The 22,049-nt window shown below is 40.2% G+C and overlaps 1 protein-coding gene across 1 annotated transcript; it reads right to left on the reverse strand.

The window, feature by feature from the left end:
• Positions 1-11,009: 11,009 nt before the first annotated feature.
• Positions 11,010-21,890, reverse strand: LOC306830015 (uncharacterized protein). Its single transcript, XM_079353232.1, has 16 exons — positions 21,747-21,890; positions 21,266-21,442; positions 20,917-21,192; positions 20,243-20,569; positions 18,938-19,285; positions 18,751-18,834; positions 18,480-18,499; positions 17,196-17,214; positions 16,929-17,045; positions 15,642-15,818; positions 15,293-15,568; positions 13,812-14,141; positions 12,358-12,705; positions 12,187-12,279; positions 11,666-11,685; positions 11,010-11,559 (listed from the first exon to the last, which is right to left on the reverse strand). The coding sequence occupies exons 1-16, from the start codon at positions 21,790-21,792 to the stop codon at positions 11,545-11,547; spliced, it is 2,673 nt and encodes an 890-aa protein (XP_079209358.1). The 5' UTR covers positions 21,793-21,890; the 3' UTR covers positions 11,010-11,544.
• Positions 21,891-22,049: the final 159 nt, after the last annotated feature.

Below are 22,049 nucleotides of genomic sequence, written 5' to 3' on the forward strand. Positions count from 1 at the left end.
ACAACTTAGGTTTTACTGTGTGCGTGTGTGTGTGTGTTTCTGTGTGTGCATGCTTGTGTGTGCGTTAGGGATTGTGTGAGAAATGACAGTGCACCAGGGAGTGTTTGGAGATAAGGAGGGGGCTTAGGGAGCTGATTTACTGGCAGACTAACCCCCACCTTTCTGTCCCCCTCCTTCCCTCTCTCTCTCTCTCTCTCTCTCTCTCTCTCTTACACACACACACACACACACACACACACACACACACACACACACACACACACACACACACACACACACACACACACACACACACACACACACACACACACACACACACACACACACACACACACACACACACACACACACACACACACATCTTGCCACTGTAGGGGTCGAGGGGAGTGGGGCTGACTACTCAGGGCCCTGATGAAGGAAGGGTCCCTATTGGTTCTAAAATAAATCTTTTCTTTTTGTTTGGAGATGTTTTTAAGTCAGAGCTGTCAGAGTAAAGGGAAACTAATGAACAATTGAACCCTAAACTCTTCAAATAAAATATTTTTAACGGTCAGATGCAATGTAATAGTTTTCCTCAGGAGTCATGATTCTGTAATCTAAACTTTGAGTTCATTCTATTAAAATCAAAAAATATGTATATATGTTTTAATACCATGACAACAAAACTAGAAGTACTATTTACTTAACATTGGGTAATTTCTTGTTTTAATCAACAAATATAGCAAGAAGCCCCTGCATTGTTTATATTGCACAAATATGTTGTTGTAGTTTCCTGTACTAAATAAAATGACCCACTTAGACAAAAGCTGTTTCTTGTATCAAGCAGTGAATATGTCTGTTTCAGCTGTACACAGACATAAAATTAGATCTATGGGGATACTTTGGTTTTTGCGGACAGCCTCAACTAAACACACTTAGAGCTGCAGTTTTTATTTCACTTCTGCTTTGGCTTCATTTTTCTCAACACCAGAGGTTTGCATCCAAACAGACGTTCGGATCCCGACATCAAATCTTTGCAAGCTTCCCTTGTGAAATGTTATCTAAAATATGAAGCATGTTCTGGATATTTATTTGCTATCTTTTATAAAAACAGTTTCAATTTTTAATGCCTGTTGCTAGAGGACGAACCCCTTTTTGTTTGTTGTTCTGTCATAATAAATTCAGATATTTTCTGTTTGAATCAAGGGATAAAAAAATTCACATTTGATGTTCTTGTAGAAAGTAGCTGCAAAAAATCTACCTCGTCGTAAAATGCAAAAGTACTTGAAAGAGTGTGTGCTACCTGATGTCTGTTTGGCCATGCTCTCTGACCAGTCTTTCTGTGATTTCCAACGAGAATACAAGTTTTGTTTGTGCAGTAAAAGTTACAGGTTAAAATACACTATTTTGGTTAGAGTTCATATGTTGCTCTGTGATACTCTCTCGTTGTGGCTTTGACAGATATTTCTTTGGAATCTCTCAGGGAGGTGATAAAAAGTAGAACTGTGAAAGCAAAATGAAAGAATACAGACGTAATGTGTCCAAACAGATTTCAGGTGGAGATAACCGCCTCCAGGTGCACGAAATGTTACACAACAGTTCAAATCTAGGGCGAGACAAACACTATAAAAATGGATGACACATCCTGACGTAAAACTGGTTCTCACACTGGTTTGTCTTTACAGGAAAACATGATGACTGCATGATACGGCTCATCAAGTGTTCACAGATAAAAAATCAACAAGTGCATTGCTTTCTAAGTAAAAGTTCACTCAAAATGCAAATCTAGGAAGTTGTCTCCGCCTTTAGTCTGTTGGTCTATAAAAATCTATCCCTCTTCTGTAGTTAATGTGAATTTCAAGTCAAGCCGCAGATGTTGAGTGTCAATGTGCAAATACACAAGTCCAAGATTTTAGGTTAATTAAATATGGAAGAGTACTTAATGACGTGTCCCTGTTTATAACGGAGGCTGTTATGGGCCACTCAAGAAAAAAAATTGGGGGGAAAAAAAGAGTATACCCACTTCAGGCTCCATTACACTACTGTCATTAGGGAACAAGCTGCTTATAATTAAGTTGTTAATTATAGGTTTGTTAGTATGAACATATTGAAACTGTAAAGACGCCAAACACAAATACCCTTTAATTTCCCCTCCATTACCTTCATCCACATCCCCCAGTGCAGTTACTCTTTGAGGGTGTTTTGGCAAACACTCATAATGGGACTTTTCTCTGCATCATCCATAGTCTCAAATCACTAAAATCCATCTAAATAACACACACACACACACACAGCTGGTTACAGACTGTAAACATTAAGAGGGGGGGCTCTGAGTTCGACCACAGAGAACAGCGTACGTCACGGCTGCTTTAAACACAACACAAATATGTCCACACTCACTCAAACTCCTATAAACACACGCACACACAAACACACAAATCTTCAGTATCTGTAAACAAACATGGCTGATTGTCTAAACATGAAAACTAGTCAGGCTGCATGTCGGTGAGCTTCAAACGATTATTAATAAAAGGTACTAGCTGCATTACAGACAGTAATGATAACTCAATATCTCTTCTCACCACTAACGGTTGGAGAGGGAGAGGTTCAAAAAACGTGTTGAACACGTTTGATCCTCTGAGTGTGGTTTCACCAGTGAACAGGAGTCAAAATACTCCTTTAAATCACCAAATGCAGGTAAATAATGTATTTTGAAACACTCGATGCTACGTTAATGTATTAAATGGATTTGTTTGCTCTTTTTAAAGTATGAGACTCCTTGTGTTTTTCTAAATTCTCTCATATTCATTCCATCTATTGGCACAAGGACAGTGAGGTTATCCTCAAGCATATTAAAAACAAGCAAACCCCCCCACGAATGATCAATTATAAAACCAATTCAGATTAATGAGAACAGCTACAAATAGAAACAAAGTTTCAAGAAATAAAAAACTCCAATCTTTAGAGTCTGCTTGAAGGACATTTTGTTTACTCATAGAGAATCCAGATTTACTGAGTTCAGTAAAATCTGCTGGGGCTCAAAGAACCAGCCAATGAGGAGTACGGGTCATGGGGTAAGGGTTAGGTCAAAGAGGTCAAGCGACCTTCTCATACAGTTATAAATCTGAGGTCAGAGCGATAAGGACCGTCCAGAGGTTTTAATATTATAAAAGAACTCCACATGTTTTCTGGACAATTTCAAGACTTTCTGCTCCTGATAGTTTCCTGGCTTCTCCTTTTCCGGTGTATCTCATCGAGCTAAATTGTTGGTGTGAGAGGTGCCGTTACATCCTAAAATGAGTAGGTGAGGGCGACAGGTAAACGTCAGTGTTGAAAAATGAAGACAATGTAGAAGTACAAAATAACTGACAACTTGAAGCTGGCTGCAAAAGCACCAGAAGTCACATCTATATTAATTAAAATGTTGATTTTTAGAGCAGAAATAAACATGTTTACAGCCTGGAAAAAATAAGGATTTGCGCCTGAAGCTCATTTCTTTATCAGATGCATTTTTTAATATCTCATCTGTATTTATTTTATGAAGGTTAATAGTTAGGATGCTTCAGTGGATGGGGCTTCAGTGGAAGCCCTTTCCTGAAGAATCCGGCTCTTTAAATCAGCATTTAACTCACACACTGTGAATTCAGGAGAGCTTGGCTCGTGTTTTTTTGTGCCAGAAGAACATGAGTGAGTCACAAAAACAAACAGCAGGTCATCTCAGGCAGAGTGCTGCAGGCTGACTAACAGGCTACCTGGGAACACACAACACTGATGTGTTAACAGACATCACATATCACCCTGAAACAGACCCACAAACATCAGCCCCTCATCATCCACCGCCTCCACCCCCCTGTGACATCAGAGTTTCCATGGGAACCTGTCATGTCAAAACAGGGCCATGTGTACGGCAGCCAACTCGTGATGTCATCGAACCTTCAAAGCTCGGCTCTAATTAAGTACAGATGGAGCTGAGAGGGGAAGCAAAAAGACAGAAATGCTTTGTTTTCAGTTCAATTTGTACAGATTTTCTTTATTGTGTCGTGTTTGTATAACATCTCGATAAGTGTTTTGGATAAGCAGACTCAGTGCTTGTAGGACCACCAAAGTGGAGTCTTATTAATACAAAATGTATATCTTTTTTAAAGATTCAATGTCAAATGGGGGCTTGATTATTAGTACTTGAAGTGTTCTGGTTTTCATTTTAAGTCCGCACAGTATTGATCAATCAGGTGTCAGCAGGCTTTGGTGCATGCAGTCTGTATGGAGAACGAAGCAGACAGAACAAAATCCATCGTAAATTCATTAACATTAGAGGCAATCAAATGATGATTTATCTCTCGCTGTAGCTTTTATCTCTCTGTCTTTTTGGGAGCTAAAAATCTGTACAAATAAACATTTCCCCTGGAGCCAGAGATCTGTTTAATGCCTGTATGTGGAGTCTTATTTCCCAACTCACTAGAATGCATCAGAAACAATCAATCAGACCTCCACTCAACAAATAAATAATTGTTATCTCCTCTTGAGGATAGACCTGACAAAGATCAACTTTTTTGCACTTTTTATAAATCTGCACCAGGATGGCGTCATTATTTCAAACTTACGACCCATTAATGTGAATCAGAAGAAAATCTGTTTATTTCTCAGGTTCATATACGGCTCAAGTAATTCAGACCAATGTCTGTGTGTCGCTTATTGTTCACAGTTAAACTGATGGCAAATGAAAACAGTCCACTGAAAACTAAACTAAGGTTTGCATTCAGACAACAACTTTTTGATTTCATACACCATGCACTCAGTTTTTTAAAGATTGAATATGCTGTAATGGAAGTAATTTAGCGCTGTCAGAAGTATTTTTTTTTTTTAAATTGCGATGAATTGCATGCTCTTCTGCCAATTTAGGCGCACCGTGGATGAGCCTCCGCAGTGTCTCCCAACAGACACAGTGATGGACACGAGCGACACTGCTGCATCTTTGACTGTCTCATTTCACTTCAAAACACTCTGACTGCTCAGCTGTGTGCGCGCGTGTGTGTGTGTGTGTGTGTGTGTGTGTGTGTGTGTGTGTGTGTGTGTGTGCAAGATGATGTCATTCACTGACACTGAGCCAAAACACATCTTAGTCATATCCATCAATTGTTCTCTCTGCAATCTGCACACACACACACACACTGCTCTCCTGTATCAAAACCTGCCAGCATGTCCAGATCAGCCCTTCTGCTGGTAGCTGAGCCCTGATTTAGCATGACATCAACGTTTCCGCATCCAGGCCTCGGAGCAACACGTACATAAACAGAGCACATTGGAGGGTTTTTAGAGAACATCCATCATAGAAAAACTTTGACAAAACAAGATCATTAGCTCTGTCCAGCAGAGCTGGAACCTGTAGTTGTTAAAGCTGATGTCAGACACTGCAGCGTTACTGCACAATATGAACTTGAACTTATTGGAAACTCTGGTGTAGCCAGCCTATAGCAAAAACAACTTTCACCCAAAATGTATTTTTCTGTGAGCAGCATCCTTTACAGTCCAGTTAGCAACCTGAGAAGCGAGTGTGCATTCAAAGCTGAAGGTACTTGAGCCGTATGAACCTGAAAAAAGAAACTGACTTTCTTGTCTCCTATTAACAGGTTACAAGTTTGTTGAAATAAAAACATCATGATGCAGATTTCTAAAAGGTAAAATGTCAACCTTGGTCTTGGCTCTGTCTTTTTCATTGTGGAATAGATGTTGGTTGTTTTTGCAGTCCCAGAAGTCGAGACATTAAACTATCATTGGCTTGCAGTCAGTATCTGTTCCCTCTCTTAGCTGTACAAATGAGGTCATTCAGGATGCGTTTTATCAAGGCCCTGGAGAGCCAATAAATCAGCATGCATGCGTTTTCTTTGCACAAAATATGTGTGTGTGTGTGTGTGTGTGTGTGTGTGTGTGTGTGTGTGTGTGTGTGTGTGTGTGTGTGTGTGTGTGTGTGTGTGTGTAACGATGCAGACAGAATCTCAGGGAGAGAATGTAACACTTCTTTCCCCCTTCTTTCTGTTTAACAGTCTGGAAATATTTTTCTGCTGACCTTTCCCATGTTACACTGCGGGGTCACAAACCATATCATAAAGAACAAAATGCTTGGCACCCTCATTACAAATTAAAACCAAGCATAAATAATCCCAGTGTAAGGAAGACCAATAGAATTGTTGCTTTATTACCACAAAGTCTGTGTTCCTGAACACTACCTTCTCTTAAAATCAGCGATGGATCCCTCTCAAGAAGTATATCGATGTCTGCTTTTAAATTATAGCATTCAGCGTGCGGTGGGAGGCTCTTGGGAAAAGAGAAGGCCGTCATTCAACCTCTACTTCCTGCTGACGAGGCTGCTAAAAACTGAATCAGATAAATGTCGGAATACTCAGGTTCAAAGTCAAGCTCAATTTAATAGAAGTCTTGGTAAGATTTACGTTATGCCTTCCATACACTGGAAGACTTTGGGCATTCATGGTCTCTGCACAAATCATTGTCCCCTTCTCCCCCCAAATAATTTGAATATGACAGAACTGAAGAGCGGCAATACTATCAAACGTGTTTTATTTTACAGTAACACAAAGACAAGAAAAAGACTGCCTTACAACAGATGGAGTTTTATGAGCACCTCACACCAAACGCCCGAGATCCAGAAGAGAAACCAGACTATAATAAAACTCTGAAGTTTTATTCAGATTTATGAAATGTGTCTGTGACTTTACAATCACTTGAAGTGTTGTTAGGTGGAAGGCCAGCATGTCATGTTTTAAAGAATCCTTTAGCAGCTGTTTTATTTCTAACCCATAAATACTGAATAAAACATTTTGCTTACATTTCATCAATAAACTTGGTGAAGTTTAGGAATCATATGTAGGTGCAGGATTTAAAGGGATACTTCACCCATTTACATGAAGCTGTGAAAAAAAAAAAGTGTTTTTCTTTGCTTGAAAGTTTTCTTCATGTGATGCAAAAAGCGTCATATTGCATCACATGAAGAAAACTTCCAGGCAAAGAAACACATATTTTTCTCGTCTCAGGGCCAAATGAGGGCTGGACTCACAACCATTCAACACTGCGACCATGTTTCTAATGATACACAGCTTCATGTAAATGGGTGAAGTATCCCTTTAAGCACTGTCGCTTTGTTCCACCAACTCCTAAAAAAAAATAATCCTTGCTCATCTGTTCATGCATGTTTATCATCACGACTCAACATGAAGGAAGATCTGATGTCAGAACCTCTGAGTGTGTGAGTTACATTAGCAGCCATCGTGCAGCTTGGACTGAACTCATGAGGAACATGAGGACGATGTTGACATCAACAAACGACACATTTTTACAAAGCTGAGCCTGATAGTATGGATTCTCTTCATCATGTTACTTTTTCCTCAGAGCACGCCAGTTTTAGGAACTATGCATGACGCTGTGAAACCCAGTCCTACCCCCAATAGTGTTTGCTATGTGTGCCCTTCAAGTCTGAGTGTGTGTGTGTGTGTGTGTGTGTGTGTGTAGGGGGGGGGGGGGGGGGGGGGGGTTAACACCCACTCCAACTTCCAGCTGGAAGCATCAGCTTCAAAGTTACGGCACACAATGAAGACATTTAAAACTCAGCTGAGACACTGACACAAGGAGCAGCTAGACACTCTCTCTGGGGTTCACATTAATTACCTTCAAGTTTCCATGAAAACACAAACAGAAAGAGAATAGTTGTAATCATTTATCAATAACATCCTGTTTAGTTTCCCAATGATTTCCACTGCTAATCACCACAACATATATCAGACTGCTTTTACGCGAACACATGCACAAGCTCTGACTCCCCTGTGGACTGATATTTACTTTGAGTGTTTTTATAACGCTTGCTGCATAGCTATGCCATGACACAACCTTGTTTTACGATCAGACTTAAATGTTGGTTAGTGGTGTGCAATATAAATCATTTTTCACTCTCTCTCTCTCTTTCTATGTCTCTTATGCAACTTTGGTTTTTCAACATGGAAACCAAGAGCATCCACAGTTTCTGTCAGCTAGCCAAAAATTACTCACATGAGCTCATCTGGCGCTAGCTTCTGCACGTATTTCTCTCTTTTTTTTTTTTTCTATTACAAGTTCAGATTTCATGCAATTTGACCTCAAGAGAAACTGTCAGAGATTTGAGTTTAAACACGAGTCAAGGTCTGTCAGCAAGAACAGTGACGGCAAATTAGCTGCTTTGCTTTTCCAAACACCCTTTGTTTTGGAAATTCATCTGAGGTTATTTTATATCTGTCACAACAGCTCAGAAGAGGAGAGCCAGACAGTCCCACTTTCATTAGAGGTGTTTATTGTTTAAAGATCACGGGACTGCTGCACTGTTCACTCGAGCCAACAGACAGAAACAGAGTACTGATCAGTGAGGATAAGTACCAGGGCATTTGTGTTAAGAAGGAAAAAGGAGATGAGGGAAAAAAGAAGAGGCAAACCCACAGATGGATTAAAGCTTCGGCAGAATACAATCAGACAGTGAATTTTCCACTAGCTCTTCAGAGTAAGCACTAATTCAGTTTGTGGCCAGAAGTTTGGTTATCAGGTCTACTGAGCTCTGCGTACAAATGTGACCACCACTGATCAGACATGAAATATTCACTCATGAGGTCCATGAGTCAAAGTGAGATCATCATCCAGAGTCTAAACAAAGTGAGAAAAGTCCCTTCACATTAAAAGACTAATTGACATATGTGAGGTCAGCCCAATGGAGGAGGATCAAATTAAATTAAAGCTAGGGGTCTCAAAAACAGTGTCTTGATAACATCTCTACACACGTGCCCTCCTGACACCTTCTAAAAACATCCAGGACAGTCTGCCCCTGAAGTTTTCCTGATTTGCTCTCACACACACATCGCTCACAGTGGGAGTTTTTCCCTGTCGGATTGGAAGGGGATGGAGGTGGCAAGATATAAAAAGGAACGTCCCAGTGTAAGGCCTAGTCCACACACAAGCAGGTTTTTTTTTTTTAATTGATTAATTTATTAAGTGTGTTTTAGCTCATTGAAATATCACCTTTTGGAAAACTCCTTCCAGTTTTGGGCTTCTGCCGTACCACTGTATGCCAGTTACTCGTCCGTTTGACTACATTGTGCGATGCCGTCACTTTCATTTACATGACATTCGTTTTGGCAGACGTAACCAAACTTGTTCTGGCGTTAACGTTGCTAACTGGACTTAAATGATGCACAGTTTGTCTGCCACTGTCGTGACGAGCGGTTACTGTTTCATTCAACACTCCGACGACACAAACCCACACAATGCCAGCTGTTTCGGATAAGATCCAGTCAGTCTTTGGCTGGTAGGACAACTTGAACTGCAAAGGAATAGCAAGAAGATTTCCTCACGTAAAGGACATCATTGTTGACTATGCATGTTCATGACAGCCAAGTGTGTTTTCACATGGACCAAGATGTCTTAGATTTACTGTGTGTAAGGATACTTGAACACTAAATTGTCACAGTATAACATCAACTATCAATCTGTTCATTTAGGAAGCTTGAGTGATTCTGAATCATTCTCAGCAGCTTTGGTGAAAATAAAGAGACAACAGGTGCAATGGAGAGGCAGAAGACAAACTCCAAACTGGGAACAGTTTCACCTGTGATGACCATAGATGGTCACTGTCTTCATCCATCTTGACTAGTTTGGTTTCTGCTTGTGTCCTTGTCACCACTTGTACCATAAGCAGCCAAATCAGGTTTCACAGGTAGTCCAGCTCTCCAGACTGTCATATCCATGTGTGGCTCAAGAAGATGGAGGAGAATCCAGGAGATCTTCAGTTACATGCAGAAAGCTGGACAGGTCAGTAACAACCCAGCAGCACTGCTATCTGCCCTTTGGAGTAAAGAGGAGCAGGGGGAGCACTGTCAGAGCCTTACAAAATGACTTCCAGCAGGCTGTGTGCATGTTTCTGACCAAACTATCAGACACAGACTCCATGAGGGTCGTATAAAAGGCTGAACATCCTCTAGTGGGACCTGTGCTCACGGCCCAGCGGTGCCTCATTCTCTTCTCAGATGAGAGCAGGTCCACACTGAGCACATGTGACAGGTGAGGATGAACACTATCCGGCCTGAAACATCATCTCGGATGAGCTGTTTGGCAGTGAGTCAGTGACGGTCTGGGGGGTGATGCTACATATTTGAAACTTCTCTGAAGCTCAGGAGCTTTAAGGAAGATCAAAAGTCAAATCCATGGTGCCTTTCTTTTCCCCCCTGCTCGCTCACTCTCCTGCTTGCCCTTGATACTTACTTGACAAGTTAAGTGCTGATCGACTCTGTTAGCCGTTTGTCTTGTCTGATCAAACGGGCCACACACGTACACCTCAGGGTTCAGGACGACCCCAGCACACACAGTTACACACATCTGGTATCAGTCTATGTTCTGCTGTTATCTCTTTAAAGCCCCAAAGAGCCTGTTTGAAGAGACTGTTGAAGTTATTTAATTAGGCAGTCGGAGCAAAAATAAGGGATGTTTACCTGCATCTCTAGTTACATTGGATCGGTTTTGACATTTTGATTTTATTCCATCTTGGACAGCTTCTTTCTTGTTCTTTTTCCAAGACAGTCATTTTAATTGTTTTTGTTTTGTTTTTGATATTACTGTTTCCAGCTTGATAAACTATAAATAAAAAGGGCTAAAAACTCTTAAATCTCCAAAAACATAAAAACTGGACCAAAGTAAATTCTTTTGTTAGACTTTACATTTGTCTCACTGTATGAATAGTTTGCTTTCACTTTGTAAATGAGTGTTTTCAAAGTGCTATGTAAATAAAGTCCTACTTACATTTGTTTGAGTGATACAAATGAAATCTTCAAATCCATTTAAAACACTTAACACTGAATAATTATTATAAATCCCTGGTATTGTATCATTTAATAACTTATCTTAATCCATTCATGTAACACCTTAAAGTCGAACTATACCGAGAGGAATCATTTTATAACCCTATAAGAATACATCATTCAAGAATAATCCAGATTGTTCTCTCACACTTTTGGCTCACAGCAGCTTTATTCCACTAAAAACAACCATGTGAAGATTACTTTTAATTAAATAGAGTTCATATTACAAATCAGTATTTCTCTCTAAAGCTCATTAAACCAAAACTGACAGCAACATTGACATTTGTAATGCATTTCCTGAATATATTCTTAAAACCTCGCATTTACAACATTTCATCGAGCATGCTAGAACTCTTCTTAATGAGCAACTATTTGCGTCGCAGCACATAAGGGCCACCTGTTTAATTATTGGAGGAGAAGGACACTGTGGGCGGGATTGTGCATCATGTCCAAGGTGCGTGTCCATACCAAGCGTCTTTATGTGCACACGACGCAAATAATCATCCACTCTTACAAGAACAACTTCTCATTAGTATCTTCTGGTAAAATGCTCTTTTAACCCCTCAAAGAACAATTATTTACTTCACGTGTTTAACATGAGCACTTATGTAAACAATATATTCTGTTTTCATTGAAACCCAATTTTTCTGCTTCCTTTTTGTTGTCCTCGGTGTTTGGAGGCTGCTCAGTACGGTTTCTTCTGCTCAGACAACACACACAAACATGCAGAGTAAATTTAGGTTTGCATTGATGGCAAAGAAAATCAAGAGAAAAAGGGAACATCAATGTCTTTTTCATGATCTTACCTGCACTGATTTTTTTCTTGCTGTGGAGAAAAACAACAATGAGTCTTTCAGAGATGGAATTGAAAACGCTCTTTTGTCTACTTTTCATGCAAAGGAAGAAATTTAGATCACTTTAAGTCTGTGGAAGATAATAATGAATACATTTAGGACACACTTCTTTAATTAGGATGTTGCAGTCTGAGAAAAGGATGGTGACAAATGTTTACGAAGATACACATTTTGTATTTCTTTGAGTTGATTGAAGCAAAGCTGCACACACATTGAAATGTAATTTATTGAATATAGTTGAGAAGTTTGAACTTTAAGCAGACCTGTTTTCAAGAGAATTTTGATATTGTAAAATTTAAGTGCCATCTGGAGGTCATTTAAGCCAGAGGAAAACTTAGAAATCTTAAACCCAGCTGCCAATTGTTGACTTTTAGGCTCACAGGTTTTGCTGGATGAACACATTAAGGTGTGAAATGTTAACAAAAACAGACTTCTTATTCATCCTAGTGTATTATAAAATTCCTCACACTCACCTGAGTGCAGGTAGGACAGCATCATGAACAGGAGAATCAGCAGTGTGGACATAAAGAAGCCTACAGCGAGGTAAAACATCCACCTGCTGGGCTCTGAACACAGAAATCATAGTCAGGTATGTTTCTCTGCTGCCCTCATGTGGCAGCACACAGTACTACAGTTCCTCTCACCTTCAACAGTCAGGATGAAGCTCTTTCTGATGGGCACTCTGAGCGACTGATGGGAGACGCTGCATGTAAACTGCTTCCCCGAATCCCTGAGTGAGGCCTTGAGGTAGAAGAAAGCTGACAGCGTGTAGGTGTTGTCGGAGTTGGATTTGTGGCTGGACAGCAGGATGTTTTGGAGCTTCTTGGGGAAAGGAGCACCCACCCTCTGGCCTAAAGAAGACGGGTCTTGATCATACCAGACTATCTCCACATCCAGAGGGTAGTACCTCTCTGCTATACAAATCACCTTCTGCTCCTCGCCCTCCTGCAGAGAGAGGGTGGGTCCGATGTTGAGGGAGACACGAGGATCCTCTGAAGGGGGAAGAGAAAGAAATGCAGAAGACTTCTCATTTCAGCAAGAGGTTTCTGTGCAACACCAACTTTAAAAATGGTAGCAACATTTTAGCCCCGTTAGCTTAAGTCATAAAGACAAAAAAAAAAAAAAAAAAAAGGGTGCGTTCATTCTCACAATCTGAAGATCAGACAAAAGGGAGATGTGCCACACTACTAATTCATACTTTTCACGTGACATGGCACACCTGTAGGCAAATAATGCTTTCTACTGCTGCACACTATGGAGGAGTTTCCAACCTCGTTTCATTTTTAATTTCTTAAACTGAATGACAGTAGCAGAAAGAGATGTACTAATCGACGAGGAGATAAGCTGCTACAGAGAAGGAGATTGTGGACTAATGCTGTCAGACGCTACGTTGTACCTGAGGGAACAGAAGAACAGACTTGTCATCCTAACATGAGCTGAGACTGAAGAAAACATTACAGAGCAAATATTAGCTGATTAGCACTCACCTGTTTGACGATGACTTTCCATCCCTCCATTTCCTAAACGGCAGCATTATTCACACAGCCTCATCAAAAATCCACAAAGCTGTCTGCACTTTTTTTAGACTTTCATCCTGGCGCTGGTGTAAGAAGACAGACTCTTCACTAAATATAAGTAAATACCACTGAAGTGAAGGTCTGGCTCAGACTTGAGAGTTTCTAGTGATTGAGCTATTGTCCTGTGTGTCGTATTAAAGTCTCAACTACCTAAAACCAGCAGTTCATCTTCATTTCTCTGATTTTCTGTGGTTGTTAAGTGATTGTCAGTTGTACAAAATGTATCGCTTTGGAGTGATCAAATTAACGCTACTCTTGTCAACTCTTTTTGCCGTCAAGGCCTGCGCTCTGGCTACATGACTGAAAGCTATGTACAGTTGATATGAAGAGAAGTACCACCACTGACAAGTTCTTAAACTTATATAAACTTATAAATATACTAAAAATACATAAAAACATGTTTCCCTTTTTAAACGCCAGAATTTAATGAAAAAATTTTAAATAATAAAAACCATGATGGAATAAAATATCAGTTTGGTCTGACATTTTAATGTAGTATCGTGTTCCTGAGTCTTCCTCACCTTCGATATGAAGATTTATGTCCATGCTGGTGAACAGGGGATTCACGGACACGGAACATGTGTACTTCCCTTCACTGCTCATCTTGATGAAGGGGATGCTAAGAGAAGCGTCCCCACCTGCCAGGCTCTTCATGCTGACCCCCTTCCCTCTTATCTTTCCCGTGTGACTGTTGTGACTGAAGACAACAACCCTCTCTCCGCGATTCTGCCATTTCCACTCTACGGTCACGTTTGGTCCTTTGTGGTCAACGGCAAACTGACAGTGGAGCTTTTGCTCGGAGCCCTGGCTTGCTTTCACCAATGGAGATCCAGTTTTAGTCACCATGGCAACTATGGAAACAGATTAGACACTTTAAAGTTTAAACAGAGATCTAGATTTCTCTTGTGTTGATATTTTTGTTTATGCATGTACATGATGTCCCGATCCACCTGTTGCTTTCTCTCCCTGTTCCACTTTCTCAGCCTATCATGTTGCAGCATGTGGCTGTTTACCAACGAGTCTGGTTCTGGTCACATTATTAGTCTCTTAAAACATTTTATTTCTTGCTACTGTTATCAAGTTCTTGCTCAAGTTGGATTAAAGTTAGGTTTCTTTAAATATAAAGAATTAGGTCTGAAACTTTTCTTCATGGAAAATGTCCTGAGCTAACTTGTTTACGATTCAGGCTGCAGGGTGATGATGTGCCAACAGAGCAGACTCTGCTGCAGGCCGACAGTAACTTTTAGCCAATGTAGGAGATGTTAGGAGGAGCAGAAAAGAAAGTACCACCTCATATATATACCTACATATATATATATATATTGGAAAATTGATGTAAAAATGTGCATTTCAGTGAATGCTTGGACAAAATACTCTGGCTGGAAGATAAGATGCTATACCTGACCAAGATTTGTATTTGAATTTACTTCTTTGTCAACAAATAATTTATAAATTGCAAACTTTATTTTACACTGGAACACACTTATCTTAAAAATATTCCTGACCTAACTCGAAGGTGAGAAAGATGTGACTCCTTCATCTATCCTCACATATTTGGTTAAAAAGAAACTTCTCTGGAAAAAAAAGATTCAAATACAAAATGATTTAAAAAACAAGTCAAAAACAAGCATAAGCAAAATGTATTTTGTGTGTAATGTACACTGCTTTGATAGTTTGATCCATCCGTTAACATTGGGGAGGCGGGGCTTATGACCTATACTGCAGCCAATCAGCAGAGGGAGCTCTAACTCTTTTGGCTTCTCCTGAAGGGATGCATTCTTCTGTCCATGCTTTATATAGTCATTGGTATCTACAGTATGTCATTGTGTAACCCTTTAACTTCAGTTAAAATACATAAACACCAAATTTTCAACTTAAATGTACATTGATGCAGTAAAAATTTACATTATTTAATTAGACAATCAAAAATTGATGTGCAAATGCAGTTTAAAAACAACAAAAACTGTTATTAAGCAATGAGCGCAAACTGCAGTGATGTTACCTGTTGTTGTGAGTATCTCTCTGTCTTCAATAGGAGCCCAGCTGTGATAGTCTGGCTGTCCTGAGGGCGGTATGTCAGACTGGTGTCTGAGGAGGCCGGTGACTTTGAACAGGCCCCTTGTGTCTCTGAGGGTGCAGGTGAACCAGCGGCTGTACTCCTGGTCTGCCTTGACAGGCCAGCGGATGTGGGTTCCTGGCGTGCTGAATCGATGAAGCTCACACTCTAACTGCTCTGCTTCCACTCCTTCAAAGTAACGCCGCAGGTCCAGCTTCGATCCTAGAACACAATACAACAATCAGAACAATCCAAAAGTTTTTATTCTGCTCCTCGTGCAGGCCGCAGGTCTTACCAGTGACCAGGAAAGTGATGCCATGTGGGTTAACAGGAGCGTCTCCTTTCTGACCGAACTGCAGCAGAGCCTCTCTGTGGATGAGCTGAGTCTCTGTGTGGTTTTCACTATTCCGAAACACATGTTCATCGATGAACTGACAGGGCAGCCAGGACACCTGATGGATGCAAAGAACACCTAAGAGACAAACAAAAATCAGTAAACAGGTAATGTATAGTTAAAGTACTGTGTGTGTAGTTTAAAACAGTTTAGTTTCCCTTTCTGAATATTACAGCAAAGAGTTGTAGCAGTAAAGTGTTGTATGTAGTATATCTCAGTACATTTTAGTTTAGTTTAAAGGTACATCGGAAATTCACTGATACACTGCGCTATGGTGCAGTGAGTGCAGTCTAAATTTCCTTGAAAGGTGTCACAGTTTAGTTTCGTGCATGTCGTAGCCTGCAGGTTAAGACACTAAAAAAGACGTCCGAGGCTGTTACACAGCCGAAAACAATAACTTACCTGCAAACAGATACGAGTAAATGAGTATCTTTAACATGAGATCCATTATTATTTAGACAAATGACTCCTTATGGTTTATAGTCTCTCAATTTAGTCGCTCACAGTTGAAATGTACTTTCACTTTCATTTCATCAGAAGGACAAACTCGTTTTGAGTGATCGTCCAATCAGGTTTCAGGAATATATATAATTTAGTCTCAAAATTTTTTTCTAAATAATATAAACATAATAAAACAAAGTAGGGTCACCTTAAGTTATCATGCTGTTACTGTGTTTTTAATTAAATCATTGTTTAATTTATTATTTATTTAAATTAATTTGTTTAATTTAAAACGTGAATTTAGCCTTGGTGCAAACCGTTATGTCCCGACACAGAGTAAAAATCAGGTATTTCTCACATAATATAGAGAACACTATGACTAAAGTTCACTTCCTTTACTGGCTGTTCCGTGTTTACAACGATATAATTCGCAATGGATTGTGGGATGGGTAGTTCCTTATCCAGACGGAAATGAAGCCTACACAGTCTTGTACCTTTGCCTTTTTTCCCCGTTTTTTGTAATGCCGTTTTGGAGCCAAATTAAATGAACTATAATCACGAGTGCTGGGGTAACTGCTTTGTTCCAGGTGGGTGCCAATCTCTTGATTGAAGGATTTTGTGATAAAATTAAGGGAGGATTAGAATGGGGAAATTTACTTCGGGAACCAGAGCCACCGAAAAAGTGGGCGGACCAGTGTTGAGCTCAATAAACTATAAACTGTACATTTAATCGATAATTGACATTACCGGGAGGTGATGATATCTGGTAGAGATGGTACAAGAGGAGCAACGAGCGAACAAACGACAATGATCTGAACCAGAAGAGATTAAACAGAGACTGCAGGTAATTAGACACAGGTGAGACTAAAGACACAGGTGAAGACAATGAGGGCAATCAGACCGGAGGGAAACACACAGAGGCGGGATTAAACACAAGAAACACTGAGGACAATTACAAAAAAATAATCATGAAACACTGAAGACACAAAAAAAGAACATAACATCAAGACTCACTGAAATACATAAAGAAACACTACGAATTAACAAAATAAAACAGGAAACGTTAAAGACTGAACTAGGAAACACAAGGGGACTAAACAATAGTAGGATAGATAAGGAATGATGAACTTTGAAGGAACAAAATACTAAACCAGATCAAATCATGACAATCTAATATTCACAAGTCTACTCACTACAAGAAAAGACACCTAAATATATCTAAGATTTACGTGATACAAGAAATGAGACACCATGATATTTAAGTGCTTACTTATAGTTTATTTAATCAATAAATACTATTAATTTATTTACAAGTTATGTGACCCATTGCCCTCAAATCAATCATGTATATCAAAATTCACTCCAACAAAAATGAGACAACCTGAAATATTACATATTTAAATTCACACCTATAATCAATCATATTACATGCAGACTAAGGAGACCCTGAGTTGTGGAAAAGCTGAAATCCAACATTAAACCAGCACAGTAAACCATTCCACTTTAACATTTAAAGAAACTGTTCCTCAGTTCGCTTACAGAGGGGTGTTTTTTAAAACATGCTTCTGGCATCAAGTTCAAATGGGCATATCATTTTCTAGGAAGAAAGACCTTTCTCAGTTTCAACATTTGAGTCGTTGCTATTTTCAACAAAAAAATAGGGTTTTAGTGTTTTGTTAATCATCCCATTCTGTTTTTATTTACACAGCTTTGCAACTAAAACCCTAAAACCTGCCTCAGTTCTGTTGTTAGGTTGTCTGAAATTTAGGCTGATACAGCATTTCCAACATGGCGGCTGCTGCATATGTGCCTCCAGAGCCCCCTGTCATAACAGATGGCTGACGTCACTCAGGCTTTGTACATTATTATTCACAGTCTATGGTGGGAAGTTGTCTGTGCCAACTTTCAAGTGATTAGGTGCATCAATGACACACAATGACCACCTTCTGTTCTGCTCCATAGCAGTCCTAGTGCATGATACCTTTAAAATGAGAGCATCTCATTTTAAACCCTGAAGTCTCAGAGAAGTCTTCCCTCTGACCTCACTCAGAGTCTCACCAATCACTTAATTCATCATCAAGTGTTGGACATGAGCATTAATGCATGTCAAATAAAACACACATTTAGTTTGATATAAAACACTTTTTTTCCTTCTTCATGTTGGTCTGCTCAGTGTATGGAGGCTGCTCAGTACGGCTTCTGCTCAGAAAACACACATACAGGAGCACAGAGATTGTTACAGGTTTACAATGGATGGAGAGATAAAGGGAACATCAGTGATGTTTCATATAGTCTTACCTGCACTGATCTTCTTTTTGCTGTGGACACAATAAATAACAATCAGTCTTTCAGGGATCAACACTTTGTTTGTAAAAATTAAGTGAGCACAGTAAGGTTCAGGTTCAGTTTTAATCAGTGTGTCTTAACATCAACAAGTCTTGATATGTAGCATTTTGTTGGATAACCCTTATGAAATCTTGATTCACTCATAATGACATAAACTTCCTTTCAAAGTATCCAAACACTCATTAAAAAAATATTTTGATTGTAAGAAGGTCCTCACACTTACCTGAGCGCAGATATGGCAGCATCTTGTACACGATGAACAGCAAAAACAAGTCAACAGCGAGGTACACCACCCAGAAGTTCGGCTCTGGCACAGAAAACTCAACATTAGGTGCCATATACGTCGCTCTGCTGCCCTCATGTGGCAGCACTCAGTACTACAGTGTAATTCATTGTATTTTCTAACTCACCAGTAACAGTCAGGGTGAAGCTCTTTATGATGGGCTCGCTGAGGGACTGATGTGAGACACTGCATGTAAACTCTCTCCCCGAGTCCCTGAGCGAGGCCTTGAGATAGAAGAAAGCCCTCAAGGTGTAGGTATCGTCCTTGTTTGTAACGTGGCTGAACCGCAGGACGTTGTGGGGAACCTTGGAGTGAGACACCCCCCTCTTCTGACCTGATGCCGACCGGTCCTCACTGAACCAAACTATGTCCACATCCAGGGGGTAGTATTTCTCCGCCACACAAGTTATCTTCTGCTCCTCGCCCTCCTGCAGGGAAAGAGCGGACCCAACGTTGAGGGAGACTTGAGGAGCCTCTAAAGGGAAAAGAGAACGAAATATAGAGGAATCTTCCAAGGCAATTTCAGCAAGAGGTTTCTCTGCAACATCAACTATTTTGACCAAACTATTCAAACCAAACGATTAAAATGTGTACACTGTATAACAGGGCTGTCAGCGTTAACACAATATTCACAATGCAAAATAAAAAACGTTTTTAAACCTAAACGCTGATCATGTTGTCTGTATTTTTATTGTAATCGTCATCAACAATTCATTTGTTAACATCATGGTGTGGTGTATAGCCATGTCAGGACCGTCAAAAAGTCCAGATGCCAGAAAAGAAAGCAGAAGAAGAGGAGGGAGCTGGTTCAGGCTTTTGACCATAACAATAACATGTCAACACTAGCTGATGGAGGTAAAGTCTTCAGATGAGCGGCCGTGTGTTCGAGTCTGGCCTCGACCCTTTGCTGCATGTCATCCAACACTCTCTCCTTCCAACATTTCCTTTCTCTCTTTGGCTGTGCTATCTAATCAAGGAAAAAGGCTGAACTAATATCTTTTTTTATTTCATTTTTAGACTTTTTGTGCCTTTACTGGAGACATAGGACAGAGATGGAAATCAGAGATGGAAATCAGAGAGAGAGAGAGAGAGAGAGAGAGAGAGAGAGAGAGAGAGAGAGAGAGAGAGAGAGAGGATAGACATGCGGGAAAGGAGCCACAGGCTGCAGTCGAACCCGGGCCGCTCACGTTGAGGACTATAGCCTCCATATATGGAGACGTGCGCACTAATCACTGCACCACCAACGTCCCACAACTAATAACTAAAAGAAATAAAATTAAATGTCCTCTAGGTAAGGCTTTTAAAGGTCTCAGGCCTGACAATCACTCACATGTGCTCTTAACTGTTTGTAAATTTAAGTTTTGCCTTCGTGAAACTGCTTGAGTTAGTTTTTGGATGAGTTTGTGAATGAAGCTCTTGATCTCTTTCTCACCTTCGATATGCAGATTTATTGCCATGCTTATGAATAGTGGATTCATGGACACAGAGCAGAAGTACTTCCCTTCCCTGCTTGTATCGGTGTGAGGAATAGAAAGAGAAGCATCCGATGCGATGTTCTTCAGGTCGACCCCGCTGCCCTGGGTCTGTCCTGTGTGGCTGTTGTAGCTGAAGAGTTCGTTTCTTCTTCCATTATGATGCCATTGCCACTCCACAGTAACGTGAGGTGCTCTATGGTCAACAGCAAACTGACAGTGAAGCTTTTGTGTGGAGCCCAGGCGTGCTTTCACTGACGGAGTTTTTGTTTCAGTGACCAGAGCAACTATGGAAACACAGGTCAGATTTCAGGGAAGAATATTTCACTGTGTAAAAAGTTAGGCTATCGATAAACAAAGTCTTCAAATCTTTCTTTTGATCTGGCTTTTTCAAGATAGTGTGTCAACCTGCTGCACAGCTGGCACACACACAGTTTATCTTTTTTTTTTTTCTCAACTCCTAATCAACATACTCACAGAATCTTTGAAACCTGTCTTTATTTATCAAAACCTGAAGCTACACCAGGTTAGTAAAAGGGATGGGCCTAAAATTGGGATTGGCTTTAATTCAAAGTTTTACTGTTTACAAGTTTAACTGCGATTGACTTAAGAGACCATACTGTGGTGATGTTACCTGTTGTTGTGAGTATGTCTGTGTCTTTTATTTCAGCCCAGCTGTGATAGTCTGGCTGTCCTGAGGGGGGTTTGTCAGTGGGGTGTCTGAGGAGGCTGGTGACATTGAACAGGCCCCTTGTGTGTCTGAGGGTGCAGGTGAACCAGCGGCTGTACTCCTGGTCTGCCTTGACCGGCCAGCGAAAGTGGATTCCAGGCGTGCTGAATCGATGAATCTCACACTCTAACTGCTCTGCTTCCACTCCTTCAAAGTAACGCCGCAGGTCCAGCTTCGATCCTAGAACACAATACAACAATCAGTACAATCCAAAAGTTTTTATTCTGCTCCTCGTGCAGGCCGCAGGTCTTACCAGTGACCAGGAAAGTGATGCCATGTGGGTTAACAGGAGCGTCTCCTTTATGACCGAACTGCAGCAGAGCCTCTCTGTGGATGAGCTGAGTCTCTGTGTGGTTTTCACTATTCCGAAACACATGTTCATCGATGAACTGACAGGGCAGCCAGGACACCTGATGGATGCAAAGAACACCTAAGAGACAAACAAAAATCAGTAAACAGGTAATGTATAGTTAAAGTACTGTGTGTGTAGTTTAAAACAGTTTAGTTTCCCTTTCTGAATATTACAGCAAAGAGTTGTAGCAGTAAAGTGTTGTATGCAGTATATCTCAGTACATTTTAGTTTAGTTTAAAGGTACCTCAGAAATTCACTGCGCTATGGTGCAGTGAGTGCAGTCTAAATTTCCTTGAAATGTGTCAGTTTAGTTTCATGCATGTCGTAGCCTGCAGGTTAAGACACTAAAAAAGACTTTACACAGCCGAAAACAATAACTTACCTGCAAACAGATACGAGGAAATGAGTATCTTTAACATGAGATCCATTATTATTTAGACAAATGACTCCTTATGGTTTATAGTCTCTCCATTTAGTCGCTCACAGTTGAAATGTACTTTCACTTTCATTTCATCAGAGGGACAAACTCGTTTTGAGCGATCGTCCAATCAGGTTTCAGGAATATATATAATTTAGTCTCAAAACATTTTTCAAAATGATAGAAACATAATGAAACAAAGAAGGATCACCTGCTTAAATTATCATGCTCTTACTGTGTTTTAAATTAAATAATTGTTTAATTAAA

Source organism: Symphodus melops, assembly GCF_947650265.1.
Source record: "Symphodus melops genome assembly, chromosome: 10".
In the NCBI taxonomy this organism is placed as follows: domain Eukaryota; kingdom Metazoa; phylum Chordata; class Actinopteri; order Labriformes; family Labridae; genus Symphodus; species Symphodus melops.